At 38.4% G+C, this 17,628-nt stretch overlaps 2 protein-coding genes across 2 annotated transcripts; one reads left to right on the forward strand and one right to left on the reverse strand.

Moving 5' to 3' along the window:
- The first annotated feature begins 11,491 nt into the window (after positions 1-11,491).
- Positions 11,492-11,932, forward strand: LOC121391065 (uncharacterized mitochondrial protein AtMg00860-like). The gene has a single exon (XM_041522823.1). It carries the CDS (start codon positions 11,492-11,494, stop codon positions 11,930-11,932), a length of 441 nt encoding a protein of 146 aa, XP_041378757.1.
- Positions 11,933-13,517: 1,585 nt separating this feature from the next.
- LOC121391067 (piggyBac transposable element-derived protein 4-like) lies at positions 13,518-14,836 on the reverse strand. The gene is made up of 2 exons (XM_041522824.1): positions 14,664-14,836; positions 13,518-14,085 (listed from the first exon to the last, which is right to left on the reverse strand). The coding sequence occupies exons 1-2, from the start codon at positions 14,834-14,836 to the stop codon at positions 13,518-13,520; spliced, it is 741 nt and encodes a 246-aa protein (XP_041378758.1).
- Positions 14,837-17,628: the final 2,792 nt, after the last annotated feature.

Consider the following 17,628-nt stretch of genomic DNA (forward strand, 5'->3'; position numbering starts at 1 on the left):
ACCCGTTTTTTAAGGACAGATTGTGTCTGAAGAAGGAGTTTCTACTGATCCAGCCAGAACTGACAAAGTAGCCAATTGGCCGGTACCAAACATCATGCCATCAACTCCACAGTTTTTTTAGGCTTAGCAAGCTATATACGGCCGATTTGTCAAAGATTTTTGCTACAATTTGCTGACCACTTCACAAATTGACCAAAAAAATCAGCATCCTTCAAGTGGACTGAAGATTGCCAGCAGGCTTTTGATAACTACTGGCATCTGTTAAGTTTCACCCTCCTATACTTGTTTTCCCTGATTCTTCAAACCATTTATATGGGATACGACGCCAGTGACTTCGGTATTGGAGCAGTCCTGTCACAAGTTGATGATGACTGATGCCAGGAACGAGTTGTTGCCTACGCTAGGAGAACCTTATCTAAAGCTGAACTAACTATAGTGTGACCCGCATAGAACTTTTAGCAATGGTAACTTTCATTTTTTCCATTTTCGACAATACCTCCTTGGTCGTACTTTCACCTTACGTACTGATCATAGACTCATTAAGATGGTTGAGAAATTTTAAACAACGGGAAGCCGCAGCTAGCTAAAGATGGCTAGAGAAAACCAGAAGAATTTTCATTTACTGTACAACATTGTCCTGGACGAAAACACAACAATGCCGATTCTCTTTCACGCTTAAATGCTCCACTACATATCAAATGCTACCACTTCCTCAGACACTGTGTCCTTGGGGCATGACTGCATCTAAAATTAGAAGTCTTCAGCTTAAAGATGAAACTAATAAACCCAGTCCTCATTGTTAAGAAACCAAACAAGAACCAAGCTATGACATTCTCAGCAAATACCCATTAAAACAAGGAAAACTTTTTCAGCTGTGGGACCAGTTACGTGTTGATAATGGTATTTTACTTCGACTATTTCTGAATACTGATACACCAAACAGACATAAAAAAAACAGCTATGTTGTTCCTAAATGCAGTTTCAAGCAGACATTTTACAGCAGTTACATTCAGGAGTGGTGGTGGAGACTTGGGCAAGGCTAAAAACCTGGCGTGAAGCTCAATTACCTATTGAATCTACAGTTTGGGACTTCAATTTTCAGATACTCTCTCATCCCCCCCCTGATTTGTATGTACAGCAACTGCAATCATCACCTCTTCATCACTCTCTTATGCATACCAGATAGTGAGAAATACTTTAGGTAATGTTCAGCACGACAAAAGACTTTATATGATAGCATGTTCATGGAGAACCATTCGCTATAAAGGTGACCACTGTGTATGGTTGTACTCACCAGTCATTCCTCAAGGAGGTCATCGAAAACTAAACTACACCCTTGGACAGGGGCCCCATATAAAGTTGAATCCAAACTATCTGACTTAAATTATAAGAGTAGTAACCACGTCTTTATGAAACTCACGTCCCAAACCCCTAATTGTTCACTTCAACCGTTTGAAACTTTGCACTCCTGGTACTTGGTTTCCACCAATTACTTCTTTCCCAAATAAACCTACATCATCTCTCACTTCTACATATCCCTGGAGATAAAGCTGAATTATTTAATTTTTCCGATGATGAGTTCTCCAGCCAATGAGCAAGATCCAAGCATACTAATACATCATCATACAACTGTCATCAATATCCAGTTCGAATGGGCGTTCGGCAACCCTGATCGGTTAGACCCATATATTAAGTTCATAATACGGGACGGACTTCTTTTCAAAGGAGGGGCAATGTAATGTATAACATTTAGGTAATTAGTCTACAGAATATTCTACAACATAATTAGATATCATGAACCTATTCACTAGCACATAAGATACTTACACACCAACAAAAAAAAGAAAAAAAAAATTTAAATTAGTCTGAAAGGTTTCTAGAACTTTTTTCATATGGTGTATATATTTCATACTATTCTTAGTTTTTTGGGTTGGTGTTGTTGTTGATCAAGTCATTTGTTACTTTTACATTCAATTAGAACTTCATTTGGTTATGGATGGTGTTGGCATCTAAAGAGGTTTGATCAGAGCAAAAAAAGAGTCGGTCGTACTGAACCAAAAGCCACCAAAAATCAAAGAACGAGAAGGGGCTACCATCATTAAAACTTGTGTTGTAAGAATGATGCCATTTTGAGGGCGTCACACTAATAACTGGTGTAAAACAATTGTTGACCCTCATAATTTTCCACAATTACAGAAGGTAAGACTTTGGCCTAATTGGTAACAACCATATAACAAAGTAATAAATCCCTTTACACTTTTTCTTTGAGTCTCTATGCATCGAGTTTGATACAAAATTGTGAACCGCAGTGTTCTCGTGGGGCTCCAAGATACAGGTATATATCACAAAGATGAGTGAGCACACTTTTTTCTTTTTGTGATTGTTGACCTTCATACATACTTAGTAAAAGAAATTGCTTCAGGCTAGATATGTAATATCAATGACAATGATTTTTTCCCCAACGTACACCTTATATAACAAATTAGTCAGAAAAATAATAAAAACAAACTATTTAAAATTAGACTGTAAGCTAAGCTAATTTTATACATCCAAGGAGTCCGGGTTTTCATTATTACAAGAGGACTAAAAAAACAACATTTGGATTTCACGGAAAATTTGCTCTTGGGGACAAAAGGGAGGGAGGACCAAGACATAAAGGCACTGTTGGAGTCCATAGGAATCTTAATTTCCCATTAGTTTTTTCCTTTTTAGGGACAAAGAAGAGAGGACAAGGACAAAAGGCGGTTAAAGAGGGCCATAGGACAACTTTTCCATTAGTCCTTAAGGGAAAAGGGGAAGGGATGGCAAAGAGAAAAGGCCTGTTAAGGGATCCATAGGACAAACTTTTCTGTCATTAAGGCTGGACATAACAAGCAACGCCTTTTGTGCGTCGATCAATGCCCTTAAATGGGTAATGCATTAAAAAACTTGCCCCCATGATGGGATAGTGTCTGTTCTTTGCTTTTAAGAGGCGAAGAAGCAACAGAACAAGAAGAACACCGGGTGCGTCCTATATTTACCAAACGCTCCACAAGGAGAGTTTCACATTTGATTCACGAAATGTGTTCTGTCAGATACTGAATCACATTTCAGATATTTAAGAATGTCTAAAGAAAGATTGATCTTTTGTTGACACAAGTAAGTAATAAACATAAATAAAATAACATTTTGTTACAAGAAATTAAATGGATCATTTATTTGTAAAGGTTGTGCCAACTTGCTAGCACTGCTGCGCCAACACAAACACTTGCAATTCAGTAAGAGTTGAAATTACCTGCGAGGAGATTGGCAGGTTACCTTGCATGTTTTTAGCTACAGGAAACTCACAAGTGAGCTCCTTTATTTTGTGCGGGGCAATTATATTTCTGAGAATTATAATTATTGTAATGTATTTGTGTAGCATGCTGTGACCTATTCACAATTTGAATAATTCATAAAATATTTTCATTCTCTATAGGTGTCTTTGTTCTTTCAATCTTCCGAATTGGAGGTCCATCTGTTGTAATATTCTTAAAGAGATTTCTGAAATAATTTGGATGTACTTCAGCCACAATATGTTAAAGCTCCATCAAGTGAAGAAGAATGGATGGGTATAGTGACCATTCCAGCATATAGGAAACTTCCAAACAGTATTGGAGCAATAGATGCCAACAGTGTCATGATACTCCTGTCCAATGCTGGCTCATCTTTTTTCAACTAAAAAGGCACCCATTCAATTAAGATATCATTAGCCGTGTGTGATGTGCACATTATCATTTTATTATATTGGATGTTGGAGGTTGTATTGGTTGTCATAGTGATGGAGTTTTGTTTGTTAAGAATTCTCATTTGGAACAAGCCTCTTGCTGATGAAGCCTTCATATACTAAGGTTGTCCACACCTGGGAACTTCAAGACCCATGTTACCTATGTTATTTGGTGGGAGAGTGAAGTTTTTCCCTAAACGAAAGCTATGATTGACCCTCATATATACTGGAAAAAAATCTTGATGAGCCTGAATGTATTTACAACTATAGACTGAGTTAGGCACGCAGAATAATCGAGAACAATTTTGGCATTCTGGCTGCTAGATGGGCGAATATTTCGAAGACCAATAATAGATTGATCCAAATAAAGTTGTCTTGTATACCAAAGCAGCTATTGGGGTGACTCCATAACTACTTAAGTGACAGACAGAGTCCTCTAGTTCCTGTATTGCCCTCCGGATGTGTTGATGGGGAAGATGGATGGATGTGAAATGTCATTGTTGGTACATGGAGAGCTGAATGTGATGATACAACGGGTGGACTTGAACCACTTGGACAAGTTGGTGGAAACAGGTATGCACAAAACTAACATGTTCCTATTAGTTGGTTTAAACAAAGTACGTATTTACAGGTACTCAAGATCTGCCCAGCTGATGTGAGAGAGGGGCATTTCGGGACTACTTTAGTTCTTCAGCTGGTTTTTTTTTGAACTCAATTGGCAATATAATCATATTAGGCGAACAAATTAATTATGAGTATTAATGACAAGGATATATTGATAGTAAAGAAGATAGTAAAGTAAGTGATTTTTAATAGAGCGCTTGCATGTGACGTCATGCGCATTACGTAACCCTTGCGTATGGCAAGAAGTTGTAGTTTGATTGCAGGAGTAGGTGCTACTAAGAAAAAGACGGTCAATTGCCTGCGTGCCTCAATTTGCACAGCAAGGACAATAAAAGAAAAACAGAGATAAAGGCATTAAGTTCTACAGAATTCCACTTAAGGAGCCCAACGTCATATGCAGTCCAACATTTTATTGGAGGTTAGCTAATTTTTAGTTAAACATACCCACAATAGTCATGAAATAAAATTACAAACAAAGAATTCTTTTTTAGGGTACTGAAATGAACAAGAAAAACACTTGCCTATGTTGTTGACTAGGCTTAGGTTTGGGTGAAGCTGGTCCACACGTGTATAAAACATGGCATTATTTTTGATAATTTTATTCCACAGGCATTAAAGAGTGATGACCCACAGTCACCTGCATACATTCAAGTGTTTTTTTATTTACATCATCTCCACTCAAGAGGAAGGCTATTCATGATTTATTGAGGTACGAGGCAAAGAAACGAAGGGAGCAACACAAGGCTGAATTAGAACACGATGAAAAGAAAGATTTAACTGAAGTCATGCCGAATGCATACAACCTAGTAATACTGTGAGTATTGGTATACAGACTGATTTGACTATGAATGATATAGCGTTTAGAGGAGGATTATCAGTGTAGAATAGATGAAACCACTAATCAGAAGAAAGTGGTGAAAGGATATCCATCAGTAGATGACTTTAGTGGAAGTGAGAAAATCCTTTGTTTCTACACTGGAATCAGTAGTTTTTACTGTATTAATGCGCAATATTTAATCTAGTGAGTGCTGGCATTCCTGACAAAGGGATTTGTAAACTGTCTAAGTTTGAGTATTTTACTTTGGTGCTGATGAAACTGAGATTGCATGCCAACATGTGACCTAACTTTCCGATTTGGTATCAGTGAATCAAACTGTATTAAGAATATTGTTAATGGATAGAGGCAATGGATATTAGGTTATCGTTTTTGATTACCTGGCCAGACAGAGAAGCATTTTGCAAAGAACAATGCCATTCTGTTTCCATCCGAATTATGGGTTAAAGGTCACCTCCCTTATAGAGTGCTTTGACTGTTTATTGAGAAACCATCTGATCTTTTTGCTAAGTCGTGCCATGGTCACAGTATAAAACGAGCACAACACTGCAAAGTACTTGATAAGCATTACACCACAAGGAGTCATCAGCTTTATTCAAAATGGATGGAGGTGGTAGGGCTTCTGATAAGTACATTGTTGAAAATTCTGGTTATCTAAATTTCCTACTTCCTGGAGATGTTGTTCTAGCAGACAGAGGATTTGATGTTGCTGACTCACTTGCATTGTTTTGAGCTACACTAGATATACCAGCATTCACTAGAGGACCCGATCAAATTATCACCAGCTGATGTGGAAGCAACAAGAAAGGTAGCCAATGTTAGAATACACGTTGAGAGAATAATTGGTTCTGTTCGTCAACGTTATCAATTCTTTCAGCTACAGGAATGCTAACAAAAGAATTAGTGTCTCATAAAACACACAGTGGTTGTATTATTTTGGACTCTGTCGTTAGAGTATGCTGTTCCTTAACAATGTTGTTGAAGGTGTCGTCCCTTTTGTTTAATTTATATACAATGCATGTATATTTTGGATCATCTCAACATTTCATATCATTCTTTCTTGATCAATTATATAGCTCTAAGCAAATAAATTATAAAAATGATATCTTGTCAACAAGATATAATTCTAAAATATATTGTGATGTAACATAGAGAAATGAAACTGAAAGGAATATAAAAAAAAGAGGAGCAAACATATATAACAGGGTAAGTCCATTGTAAGTAATAACATAAAGGGGTAAAATATTTGAAGTGGACTTCCTGCCATTATATTCATGGCATGACATGTAGGACAGAACCATTTCCCATGTGGAATAGTAGAGACCGTCATCCCTACACACTGCAAGTGAAACCATTTGATATAGCATGATTTTACTGTCATAGCCAACCATTTCCCCCTTTTTTTTCTTTGCAGTAGCACCATCTCCCATGATCTTCCTCTTGTTGCTGTTCCTGTCCTTGAGAAGGAATAGTAGTTTGCTTTCGTGTGTATACCACTTTCCCGGCAATTCTGGTGAACACACATTCTCCAAAAATTTAGTGGTAACAGGGATTGCTGACTCGATAAGGAATCATTTTGATTAATTCGTTCTACAAACAGTTTGACCAAACAATGAAGTCACAATAGTACCTCTTGGTGACATAAAGTTTGTAACTGGCATTGATAATAATAAGCATGGTTAGTGTCAGACTGAAAGTACCATCAGGGTGCTTCTTTAAGCAGAAACTGCGCAAAACGATCAGCTGTGCTTTCAAAATGTGCTTCCTGACAGCACAGAGGACACTTTATTTCTACAAGTCCTTGGCCACAGCATTCGCAATCAAACAACAAAAAAGCATCAGAGAAGCACCAAAAAGGGATGTTCAACACTAACATAGAAGCCACATGAGATAGGATTAGACCATGATGGGTTTGGGCATTTTTCACTTTATATGACTGAAAGAGCTTCCATTTCATGCTCACAAACCCATTTAGTTGCTTCATTGAAAAAGCGTGCACGTCTGGGTAGCAAATACTACTCAGCAATGACAGAGATGGTTGATGGGGGTCTGTGTGAATTACCTGCCTAAATCGAGAAGCAGTGATTCTTCCAGCTCTATAACGAAACCAATGTTTTGATCTTGATTGATTAATGGTCATCTGAGCTAGTCTTTCAACTTTATCTTTAGTTACCTCCTCCATGGTGAAATCAGCACCCATTTCCATTAACTCTGTATAACTTTGGTTAAATTACTCGGATCATAAATGCTTGGCAAAAAGTTGTGGTAGATGGTCACTCATCATTGTAACAAATTGCTCATTATATGGCTTTATCAGAGATAAAACCAATGGCAATTTTGTGATTTCTTTTGCTATTTCTTTGAAGAAATTTCCTTCTCTAGGTGGTTGGTGTTTGAATGTAGTTGGCGGCTGCACTACTTTGTTGTGACTGCTGATCTTCTCTTTTTGGCAGTTTTTAGGGGTACTGAAATTAATTTGGCTCAGTTTTAAAAATGGGATGTTCTCCGTTGGTGTTGGCATAAGCCAAGTATTTTCTTTTGAAGTACATGTGGCACTCATGTTAACATGGACAGCAGCTTCTACCCAATAAAGAACAGCCCCTATGTGAGAACATGTCTCAGCCATGCACGTACAATGAGCCACTATGACTGCCCCATTTCTCTTAATTAATACCCATGGATGCAGTGGAGGCTTGTTTGAGGCATAGCTGTGCCTCACTTTACCCAAAATCAAGATGATTTCTTCCTCAGAGTATGTCTTCCATTCAACTTCCAGCACCCAACCACTGGTGAAGTACTTGTAGCTCTGTAAACTTTTATAATTCTTCACCTCCTCAAACGATACAAAACTAGTTGTATGAAGAAGGTAGAAACACAATATCTGGGTAGCTATAATGACAATTAAAACATAAAATTGATGGTAATGAAGATCTCACAAGGAAGAGCCACTTACCCTAGTGTTGGCAACTGAGCCATGTCTTTGGTGAACTCATTCTTCTTCATTAGATAAGGATCCTCATTTCTTATGCAAGCTATTTTTTCGCAATATCTTGCTTTCATTTTGCCATCTAATCTATAGAAGTAGTCTGAGTACGGGGAAGCTTGTGTCATTCCTTTTTTACCAACTCAGGCAAGGTGTAACTGTCTAGCTGAATAGATAACGTGGGCAGCTGAATCTTTGCCATACAGAAGTAACGTGACGTCATATTTGTGACGTCGATGCAAGCGCTCTATACTGTATGCAGCTTGAGCAAGTTAAGAGAGACTGCTCTCTCTATCTTCGATAACTTAGAAATTACTTTCTAAACTTAATTATTAACATATACATATGCACTCAAAGGGAAAAAATGACATTATAAAACCAAAGGAAAAAGGTAACAATACACTGAAAGATCATGTTTAGATCATTAATAAACACCACTCAACACATTAATCAACATTTAAAACAGCATACATTTTAGAGTACAACAGCAAAGAAACTATTCAAACGAAATGATTCACTAAACCACAAAAAAAATTCAATGCATGTACTATATTAAATCAATGAACTGTTGGGCTTGAGCCCTTACAATAATATAGGATGTGATACAAAAAATATATTTTAACAAAACAACAAACCTTAAAATAATGTGTAGAACAGAGAACTGCCAATTAACAAGTATTCAACAAAGAATCTGATAATAAGTAAAATAATTACACAGAAAGTACATGATAGGACACACATAGAATGAATTTGTTCCAAGACAATGATTAAAAAGTAATAATCGAAGTTACCTTGTGTCATTTAATTAATACTGTAATCAGAAAAAGTTGAAAGATTCATAGATGTACTTGTAGCTTGATCTGGGAATTCTATATCTGTCAAAATTTGCTGGATATGTAGCTTAGCAATTGCTTTTTGTCTGGGAGTAAGCCGACATAGAACAGCTGCAACTTGTTTTCCAAAAAGTTCCTGTTTCAGCTTGTTGCCACTGTTGTGCATTTCTTTGTTGAATGTCTTTGAGACTTCTTAGGAGGCTTCATCCACCTCATCACTTTTACTTACCTTCCTTTTTTTAGCTGGTTGGAGAGAGATACTAGTTGATGGAGTTATTGGATGGTTGGTAATACTAATTGATGGGGAAGGCAAAGTAGACTCTTCATTTGTAGCTCTTGAGGAATTTCTTCAGAGCATGGCAATACAATGGTTTCACTATCATTTATCTCAAGTTCATTGCTGTATTTAAAACCACATTAAATTATATAATCTAATGTTACATTTTGATTACCTTTGTCCATTCTCTGTATCAACCAGAGTTTGAAATGTTTTCAGAGTCCTTGGAAAAGTTGGTATCTGTTTCTATGTAATTGTGATATCCTCTCAACTCTTTAACACTTACGTTTTGTTTGTAATTATGTTAGTTAGTATCTCTACTGTAAATTGGTGCTAATTGTGTTAATAGTTTGTCACTTAGCTCTTTTGTTTATTGTTGTTGATTTTGTATAAATAGGATTTAGTTTTTACTTGTACTAGAGTTTCATTCTATCCATTAAAATTATTTCAACTTAACTTAAATACTACAATTGGCGACGAGGGTGGTGGATTTTTGCTATATCATGGCAACATTACAGTTCGGAACTCTTAAAGAATTTAACTCAAATGAGGGATCAATCGCCTCATACCTGGAAACCGTGTTGACCTTTACTTTACTGCAAACTCTGTTCCAGGGGACAAGCAAGTTCCCATTCTTCTGACCTGGTATTGGTACGTCTACGTATAATCTTCTCAGTGATCTTCGTACTCCATCTCCGCCCCGCACCAAGTTCCCTGGCCGAGATCTTAGATGTTCTACGGAAGCATTTTGAACCAAAGAGAGCCATCATAGCTGAACGGTATCACTTTCACAAACGTAATCAAGCCGTGGGGGGAATCTATTGCTGATTTTGACGCTGCTCTACGCAAGCTAGCGACTAACTCTAAATTCGGGGACTACCTAGAGGATGCTCTTCGTGACCGATTCATATGTGGGCTGAGTAACGAAACGATACGGCAACGTTTACTTTCCGAGCCTGACCTCACTCTCACCAAAGCGATGGAACTGCGCAAGGTATGGAAGCCGCTGAACGTAACTCCAAATCGCTTAAAGGCACCAAGTTCGCCGTTAGAAAACTTTGTGGCAAACCTCCCTCCTCAACCTAAAGACGCAACAACCGTGTTACTGATGTGGGAAGTCAAATCACTCACCTATGGATTGTAAATTCAAGGACGTTGAATGTCATTCATGTGGAAAGAAAGGCCATATTGCCCCAGTTTGCCGAACTAAACATCAGAAACGGACCAACGCAGCACTGGACGAATTAAGAAACCTTTCACAGCCAATGTTGTGAATGAGGAAAGCATCGACGCTACCAACTCGATAGTGATGAACACTATTTATTTAAGCTGCGGTAATCATCCTCCCATCCAATGGAAGTAACCGTGACTGTCGAAGACAAACCACTTGTTATGGAGGTAGACACCGGCACCGCCGTATCTATCATCTCAGAAGCAAACTCAAACGAAATTATTTCCACATCTGAAATTACATAAGTCCAAGGTTGTCCTGAAGACACACGGACAAACTTATACAAGTTAAGGGACAAATTAGTGTCCACGTTAGCTACAAAAGGACAGACTTCACCTCTAAAACTGGTGTGGTTAATGGCGCTGGTCCAAACCTCTTTGGAAGGAACTGGCTGAAGTACATCGACTGGACTGGCACAGAATTGCCACAGTACAGCCTGGGTCCTAAGGAATGCAAGCTCTGTTGCAACAGCATTCAAACATCTTTAAAGATGAGCTAGGAACTGTCAATTCATACAAGGTAACTCTTCACATCAAACCCGAAGCCACACCGAAATTTTTCAAAACCTCATCCTGTCCCATTTGCAATTAAAGGTGCTGTAGGAAAGGAACTGGATCGACTGGAACAACAAGGAATAATCAGGAAGGTCAACCACAGTGACTGGGCTGCACCTATGTTGTAGTGCCTAAGAAAGACGGAAGGTTCCGCCTATGTGGTGACTACAAGGTCACAATAAACCAAGCTCTCAGTAGACCAGTACCCACTTCCCAAGCCTGAAGATTTGTTTGCTACATTAGCAAATGGAAAACATTTTACCAAGTTAGATCTTTCACAAGCTACTTACAGCTAGCACTGGCGGAAGATTCTATGAAGTATGTCACAACAAACACACACCAAGGTCTATACCAATTCACTAGATTACCATTTGGAATTGCATCAGCACCAGCTATTTTTCAGAGGCTAATGGATAAGATCCTACATGGACTGCCAGGAGTCATTTGTTATATTGATGACATATTAATCACAGGAAAAGATGACGAAGAACATCTTCGACATTTAGCAGCTGTGCTAAACAGATTAGAAGAGCACAATTTCAGACTTAAGAAGGACAAATGTCACTTCCTTATACCCTCTGTTGAGTATCTTGGACATCAAATCGATCAAGAAGGAATTCATGCAGTACCTAGCAAAGTGGAAGCCATCACCAACGCTCCACCACCTACTAATGTCCAAGAACTTCTGTCATTTCTTGGCTTACTCAATTACTACGGAAAATTTATTCAAAGTCTCTCAAGTATTTTATACCCACTCAACAGTCTGCTTCGTGCAAATCAAAAGTGGAAATGGACTGACGAATGCACAAAAGCATTTAAAGAAGCCAAAAGACAATTAGGTTGCCATTAGGCGTGATCCCATTCTTAGCAAGATTGTTGATTATGTGAGGAGGGGATGGCCAAAGCAAGTACCAGATAATATTCGACCATTTCAATCAAAACAAGAAGAAATTACTATTGAAAGTGGATGCCTACTATGGAGTATTCGTGTCATTATTCCAAAAAGATTACAAGATCAAATTCTACAGACACTTCACCAGAACCACCCAGGAGTCACTAGAATGAAAGCTATAGCTAGAAGTTACATGTGGTGGTTGGGAATTGACAAGGATATTGAGAATTTAGCAAAGTCATGTCTTCCTTGCCTTGAAAACAAATCACAACCTGCTGCTGCACCTTTACACCCGTGGATCTGGCCTACCACACCATGGAAAAGAATTCACATCGATTTTGCAGGTCCTTTCCTGGACAAGATGTCCTGGTAGTGGTGGATGCACACCTCAAAAATGCCCAGAAGTAATTCAAATGCCTTCAAAACCTCTTTCAAAAACTATTGAAGCACTCAGGAATCTCTTTGCAAAAGTACGCTCTCCTAGAACAATTAGTATCTGACAATGGACCACAGTTCACGTCTGAAGAATTTACTGAGTTTATGAAAGTTAATGGAATAACCCTTTCGCGCATGCGCATAATGCAAGTAATTACTGCCAACGCACGAGTATTTTCAGGGTTGGAGTGGTTGCGTTTCAGCTCTTGTATCATCTCTAAACTGTCTCCTAGAAGTTTAGCTGTTTCAAGTTTGCTTCAATATGGATACCTGGATGTTTGTTCTTCTAAAGATGGTGTATTCGTCGTCTACAAGGTAAGCATTATGTTATAAATACGCACACATTGTAAATGACGTATAAAGCATCTTTCAAGAGTCCCCATGTTTCTTTATTTGAAATAGACTTAGATGATAGTAGAAATGAGTGGAATGTTTCTTATTTCTTCGTTGCAGTGTGTTTTTTTGCGTTGTAGTACTAGTTCTTTGAGTGGGCGTGGCCTTCTGTTTTTGGAATGTACTTATCTTGTGGTTGTAAAATAGAGCAATTAGGCATTTTGAGGATAGTGAAATAGGTGATCACTTGCTACAGTGTAAAGTTATTAGATGAACAAAAAGCTTTCGCCTTAGTATGTTGCTTTTGTCAGTAGCAAGACATGTGAAGCTTCTAGTAAGATGTATCGTAATTACAAACCACAATTGCAAGACAATAATAATACAATGCAATACAACACAGTACAAACAGTGACAAGTAAGTAATATTTATATAGTTTATTTATGTAGCTAAATGATAATTAACAAGTTCGTGGTAACGTTCAAAACAAATGTCAGGGTGTAATGGTGGATTGTGTGTGCATGTTTTACAATAAAAGATAGTGTCATGTCTTTGTCCTCTTTTAGCATTGGTTGCATACAATACACCTACGTCTTGACTGTCCTCGTTCAATATAATGTCGTCCCTCGAACCTCTCCTCCAACCTGGTAGGCCGCATGAGCTGTCGTCTTACATCTCCTACAGGCAACCCCTCACACAATCCAACTACCAGCTTACGCCAATAGTCAGAATGTGACAAATGATTTGAGGAAGTTGCCTTATAGAGGATATAAGAATTCACAAGGCTGACCTCCAGCAACCAGAACATGAGCTTCCTCCACCACTTGATACTCCTCCTTCAAATGAATAGTAACATCCATACTGATCAGCTATATCAACTCCACCCATGCTCTGGTTGTACTTGTCAACAACCAGAGGTTTCTCCCTGGTTTCTCCACGGTGACCTCGAACTGTCGTCATTGACCCCTGATAGACAGTGGAGATCATTACTGTCGGCTTCCCTTTGTCCCTCCATGCCAACACCAATTTCTCTCCATCTCTCCACGCCTTAGTTTCTCCCTTGTTCAATTTGAAACTTTTGCCTCTTACCACACTTGGAAGCTGTTGCCGAGTCCTAACAAATGTCCCAGTGTAACCAGTGTTACACCTCTCTAGCTCATCAACCAAAGGGACACTAGAATAGAGCCGGTCAGCATAAATATGATGACCCTTGTGAAGATAATTTTCAACAAGAGCCAACACTATCTGGGTGAGGCTTGGGAGTTCAGGGTTACAATTTGACAGATATATGTCCTTTGTCTCACCTCCAGTGTACGGGATTATATTGAGAATAAACCCTGTAGCACTATCAGCAAGAACAAAGGACTTGAGGCCCCATTTAATCGGTTTCAGTGGACAAGATTGGGCAAAAACCAACCCTACCCTTGAAACCAACCATTGTTTCATCCACTGAAAATCTCACATCCAGGGTAGAAAACACTCTGGAATGTTGTAAGCAGTTGATCGAGAAGAGGCTTAACTTTGTCAATTCGTCGTAGTCTTGTTGATGTTGTGTCTTCTCGTAGATGTAACATCCAGAAGATTTCTTCAAATCGGTTACGTGGAAGAACATCATGAAAGAATGGTATATAACTCTCCCATGATGTCTTCCAATAGCTAGCTCGTTCCGGGCAGTGCATTACCCCCATGTTTATAATAACCGCCAGGACCGCCTTCATCTCTTCTGTGGTGACTGGTCTCCACTTCACCCATCTGGATTTTGGAGTTAATTTCCACCTCTCTCCTTCTCAGCAATAACATTACCAGCATACTCATTTGTACCATCAACAAGCATCTGAATTATTACGTCATTAAAGAAAAGAGAAAAGAAATCCAGTGGGAAGAGTCTGCTGATAGTGAAATTTTTGGTCCTGGCTGTTCCACGAATGGGATAGCTGTTGGTGGAATGTCAGCTTGGAGGTCATCCACTGGTATCCACGGTTCAGCTCCATCACCTCCTTTCCCGTTACTACTACAACCACCTCGTCCCCTAACACCACTGTAACAACCACCTCGTCCTCTACCACAACCTCCACGTCCCCTGCCACGCCTATCATGACCTCCACGTACACTTCCACTACCACTTACTATTACAGGTAAGTTTTATAATGATAATACAATATATTGCAAAGTAATTTTTATCTTACCATTTAATTGTTCTTTTTCAGTCTCATCAACCACAACAATATTATCAGCTACTACATCAATTTCATCATCTATATATATATATAATTTTTTGCTTTATGAAATAAATTATAATTAAATATTATAATACCTAAGTCTTCATCAAAAATGTCACTAAAATCACTCTCATCATCATCACTAAACAGCCTTACAATAACATCTTCTGTGGTCAACTTATCATCCATTGTCTAATGTTTTCACAGCTCCTAACTAAGGTGTTTTACGGTATAAGGGAGTGGTTTATTAAAGTAAAATTGGAAAAAAAGGTCATGTTCTGTCAAATACTGAAGTTCTGGGTAAATCGATCAACGTACGAGATGTTATATACACGAAACGCATAAATGCGTCGTCGGCGCTGGTGAACAATTAGCCACCGACGCATAAATGCGTCGGTGGCGCGTAAACGGTTAAGCATATTTGTAGTGCTCCATATCACCCCTCTACAAACGGGGTTGGCGGAAAGGTTGTTCAAACTTTCAAGAGAGCCATGAAGACTAGTGCTCAAGATGAACCAAATCTCAGTACTCGATTATCACAGTTCTTACTGGGTATCGATCAACACCGCATGCTAACACTAATGTTTCTCCTGGAGAATTATTTCTGCAACGGAAGCTTCGTACGTGTTTTTGATCTATTGAAACCTAACATTGAATCTGTCATAAACACAAAACAGAGCAACCAGAAAACTCATCATGATAAGCATGTCAAGCAGCGACACTTTTCAAAAGGTCAACTTGTGATGGTCAAGGACTTTATTCTCAAGAAATGGATACCTGGAAAAATAGTGAACACTACTGGACCACTGTCTTATTCAATTCAGATTGAAAATAGAATGATAATTCGCTGTCATGTTGATCACATCAAATCTCGTTCGGTGATTACTGTCAAATCTCCTTCACAACCTTATACCAATGATACTATGGAGTTTGATTTGTTTTCCAACACCAAGTACTGATCATTTTGAACCTACACCTACACCAGTTGTTCAACAAGAACCTGTTCAAGAACGTCGCTACCCCATTAAGGTCAAGTCGACATCCTCCTTCACGATATCAACCAGGACTGTCGCACTTAACAGGAGAGGAAATGTGATATCCTCTCAACTCTTTTCAACTCTTTAACACTTAGCTTTTGTTTGTAATTATGTTAGTTAGTATCTCTACTGTAAATTGGTGCTAATTGTGTTAATAGTTTTGTTACTTAGCTCTTTTGTTTATTGTTATTGATTTGTATAAATAGGATTTAGTTTTTACTTGTACTAGAGTTTCATTCTATCCATTAAAATTTTTTCAGCTTAACTTAAATACCACAGTAATAAATGTTTATAAGTAGTAACAGATAAAATTTAACTTTCTCCACGGTCTGTGACAAACTGAATCTTTCAAAAAGGACATGTTGCCAAAATTTGCCCAACATGATACATACTTTGGGCCACAATCACCCACCTTTTGTAAGCTTAACTTTTTTAAGTTCTCTACAAATCTATCCCTAAGTGCTTTCCATTTCTTCATACACTCATTGATGGATAATCCTTTAACCTGATTTTTAAAAGTAGTCATGATAATACAATTCAATATAGCATGACAAAAGTGTATATTACTTCTGTTTTGTTTGTTCAGTTACCTGGCTAGCCACTTCCTTCCATGTGTTTTCTCTTGCTCTTGCATCTTTGTAGCATTTACTAGAGACTTGCCACAAGCAAGGGAAACAGTGAAACATCTTCAATAAGTTTCTCGTCTGCCATAGAAACACGTAGTTACTGAAAATCTGATTGGCTGAACGCATTGCTTTAAACGTCAAGATAGAAATTGATTCTATCCTCGCGTTGTGTTTTGTGCGTCGTGCACGCACAGTGTTCATAAATTGACATACGTATGCAATGCGATGCAACGCAAGGCTTTGCGTCATTATGTGAACCAGCCTTTAGTCCCTAGGGACAAAGGGAGGGGGATGGACAAGCAGGACTAAAGCTTAAGGCAGTGTTAAAGGAGTCCACAGGACATACTTTACTGTCCATTAGTCCCCTTAGGGACAAAGTGAAGGGATGGACAAGCAGGACTAAAGCCAGTGTTAATGGAGTTCATAGTACTTTCCATTAGTCCCTTAAGGACAAAAGTGATGGGATGGCAGCAGGACTAAAGGCAGTGTTAAAGGAGTCCATAGGACATACTTTACTGTCCATTAGTCCCCTTAGGGACAAAAGTGATTGGATGGACAAGCAGGACTAAAGGCAGTGTTAAAAGAGTCCAAGGACATCCTTTACTGTCCATTAGTCCCTTAGGGACAAAAGAGATGGGATGGACAAGTGTAACGTGGGTATATCTGCCAGTTAAAGTTCAAGTCTCAGTTCAAACAATTGTATATTTCAACAAGAACTCTTTGAATATATACACAGGTAGGAAATTTTACACACAATCACAGAATGTTCTAGATATATTTATCACATAATTAACAAATTAACACTTATGTACACACAAATGAGTCAACTTAGAGATACAGTAATATAGTAACACACTACACTATTCCCTCTTCTAGTTTTTGTGTCCTCACAAAATCAGTAGGAAAGTAATAAAGTCAATGTGTAATATAATCTTCGTAACGCACTGGGGGTTGGTGATTACATTGTGGTCTTCCTGTCCCAATTGGTAGTTCATCTGATGAGGTT

This window comes from Gigantopelta aegis, unplaced genomic scaffold (assembly GCF_016097555.1).
Source record: "Gigantopelta aegis isolate Gae_Host unplaced genomic scaffold, Gae_host_genome ctg1577_pilon_pilon:::debris, whole genome shotgun sequence".
Lineage (NCBI taxonomy): Eukaryota > Metazoa > Mollusca > Gastropoda > Neomphalida > Peltospiridae > Gigantopelta > Gigantopelta aegis.

Bases quoted from the DNA above. Each gene is read 5' to 3' on its own strand.
- LOC121391065 (XM_041522823.1), top strand. From the start codon at position 11,492: ATGGATAAGATCCTACATGGACTGCCAGGAGTCATTTGTTATATTGAT.
- LOC121391067 (XM_041522824.1), bottom strand. From the start codon at position 14,836: ATGATAGGCGTGGCAGGGGACGTGGAGGTTGTGGTAGAGGACGAGGTG. The intron at 14,086-14,663 runs GTGGAACAGCCA...TCTTGCTGATAG, and splicing joins CACCAACAGCTATCCCATTC to TGCTACAGGGTTTATTCTCA.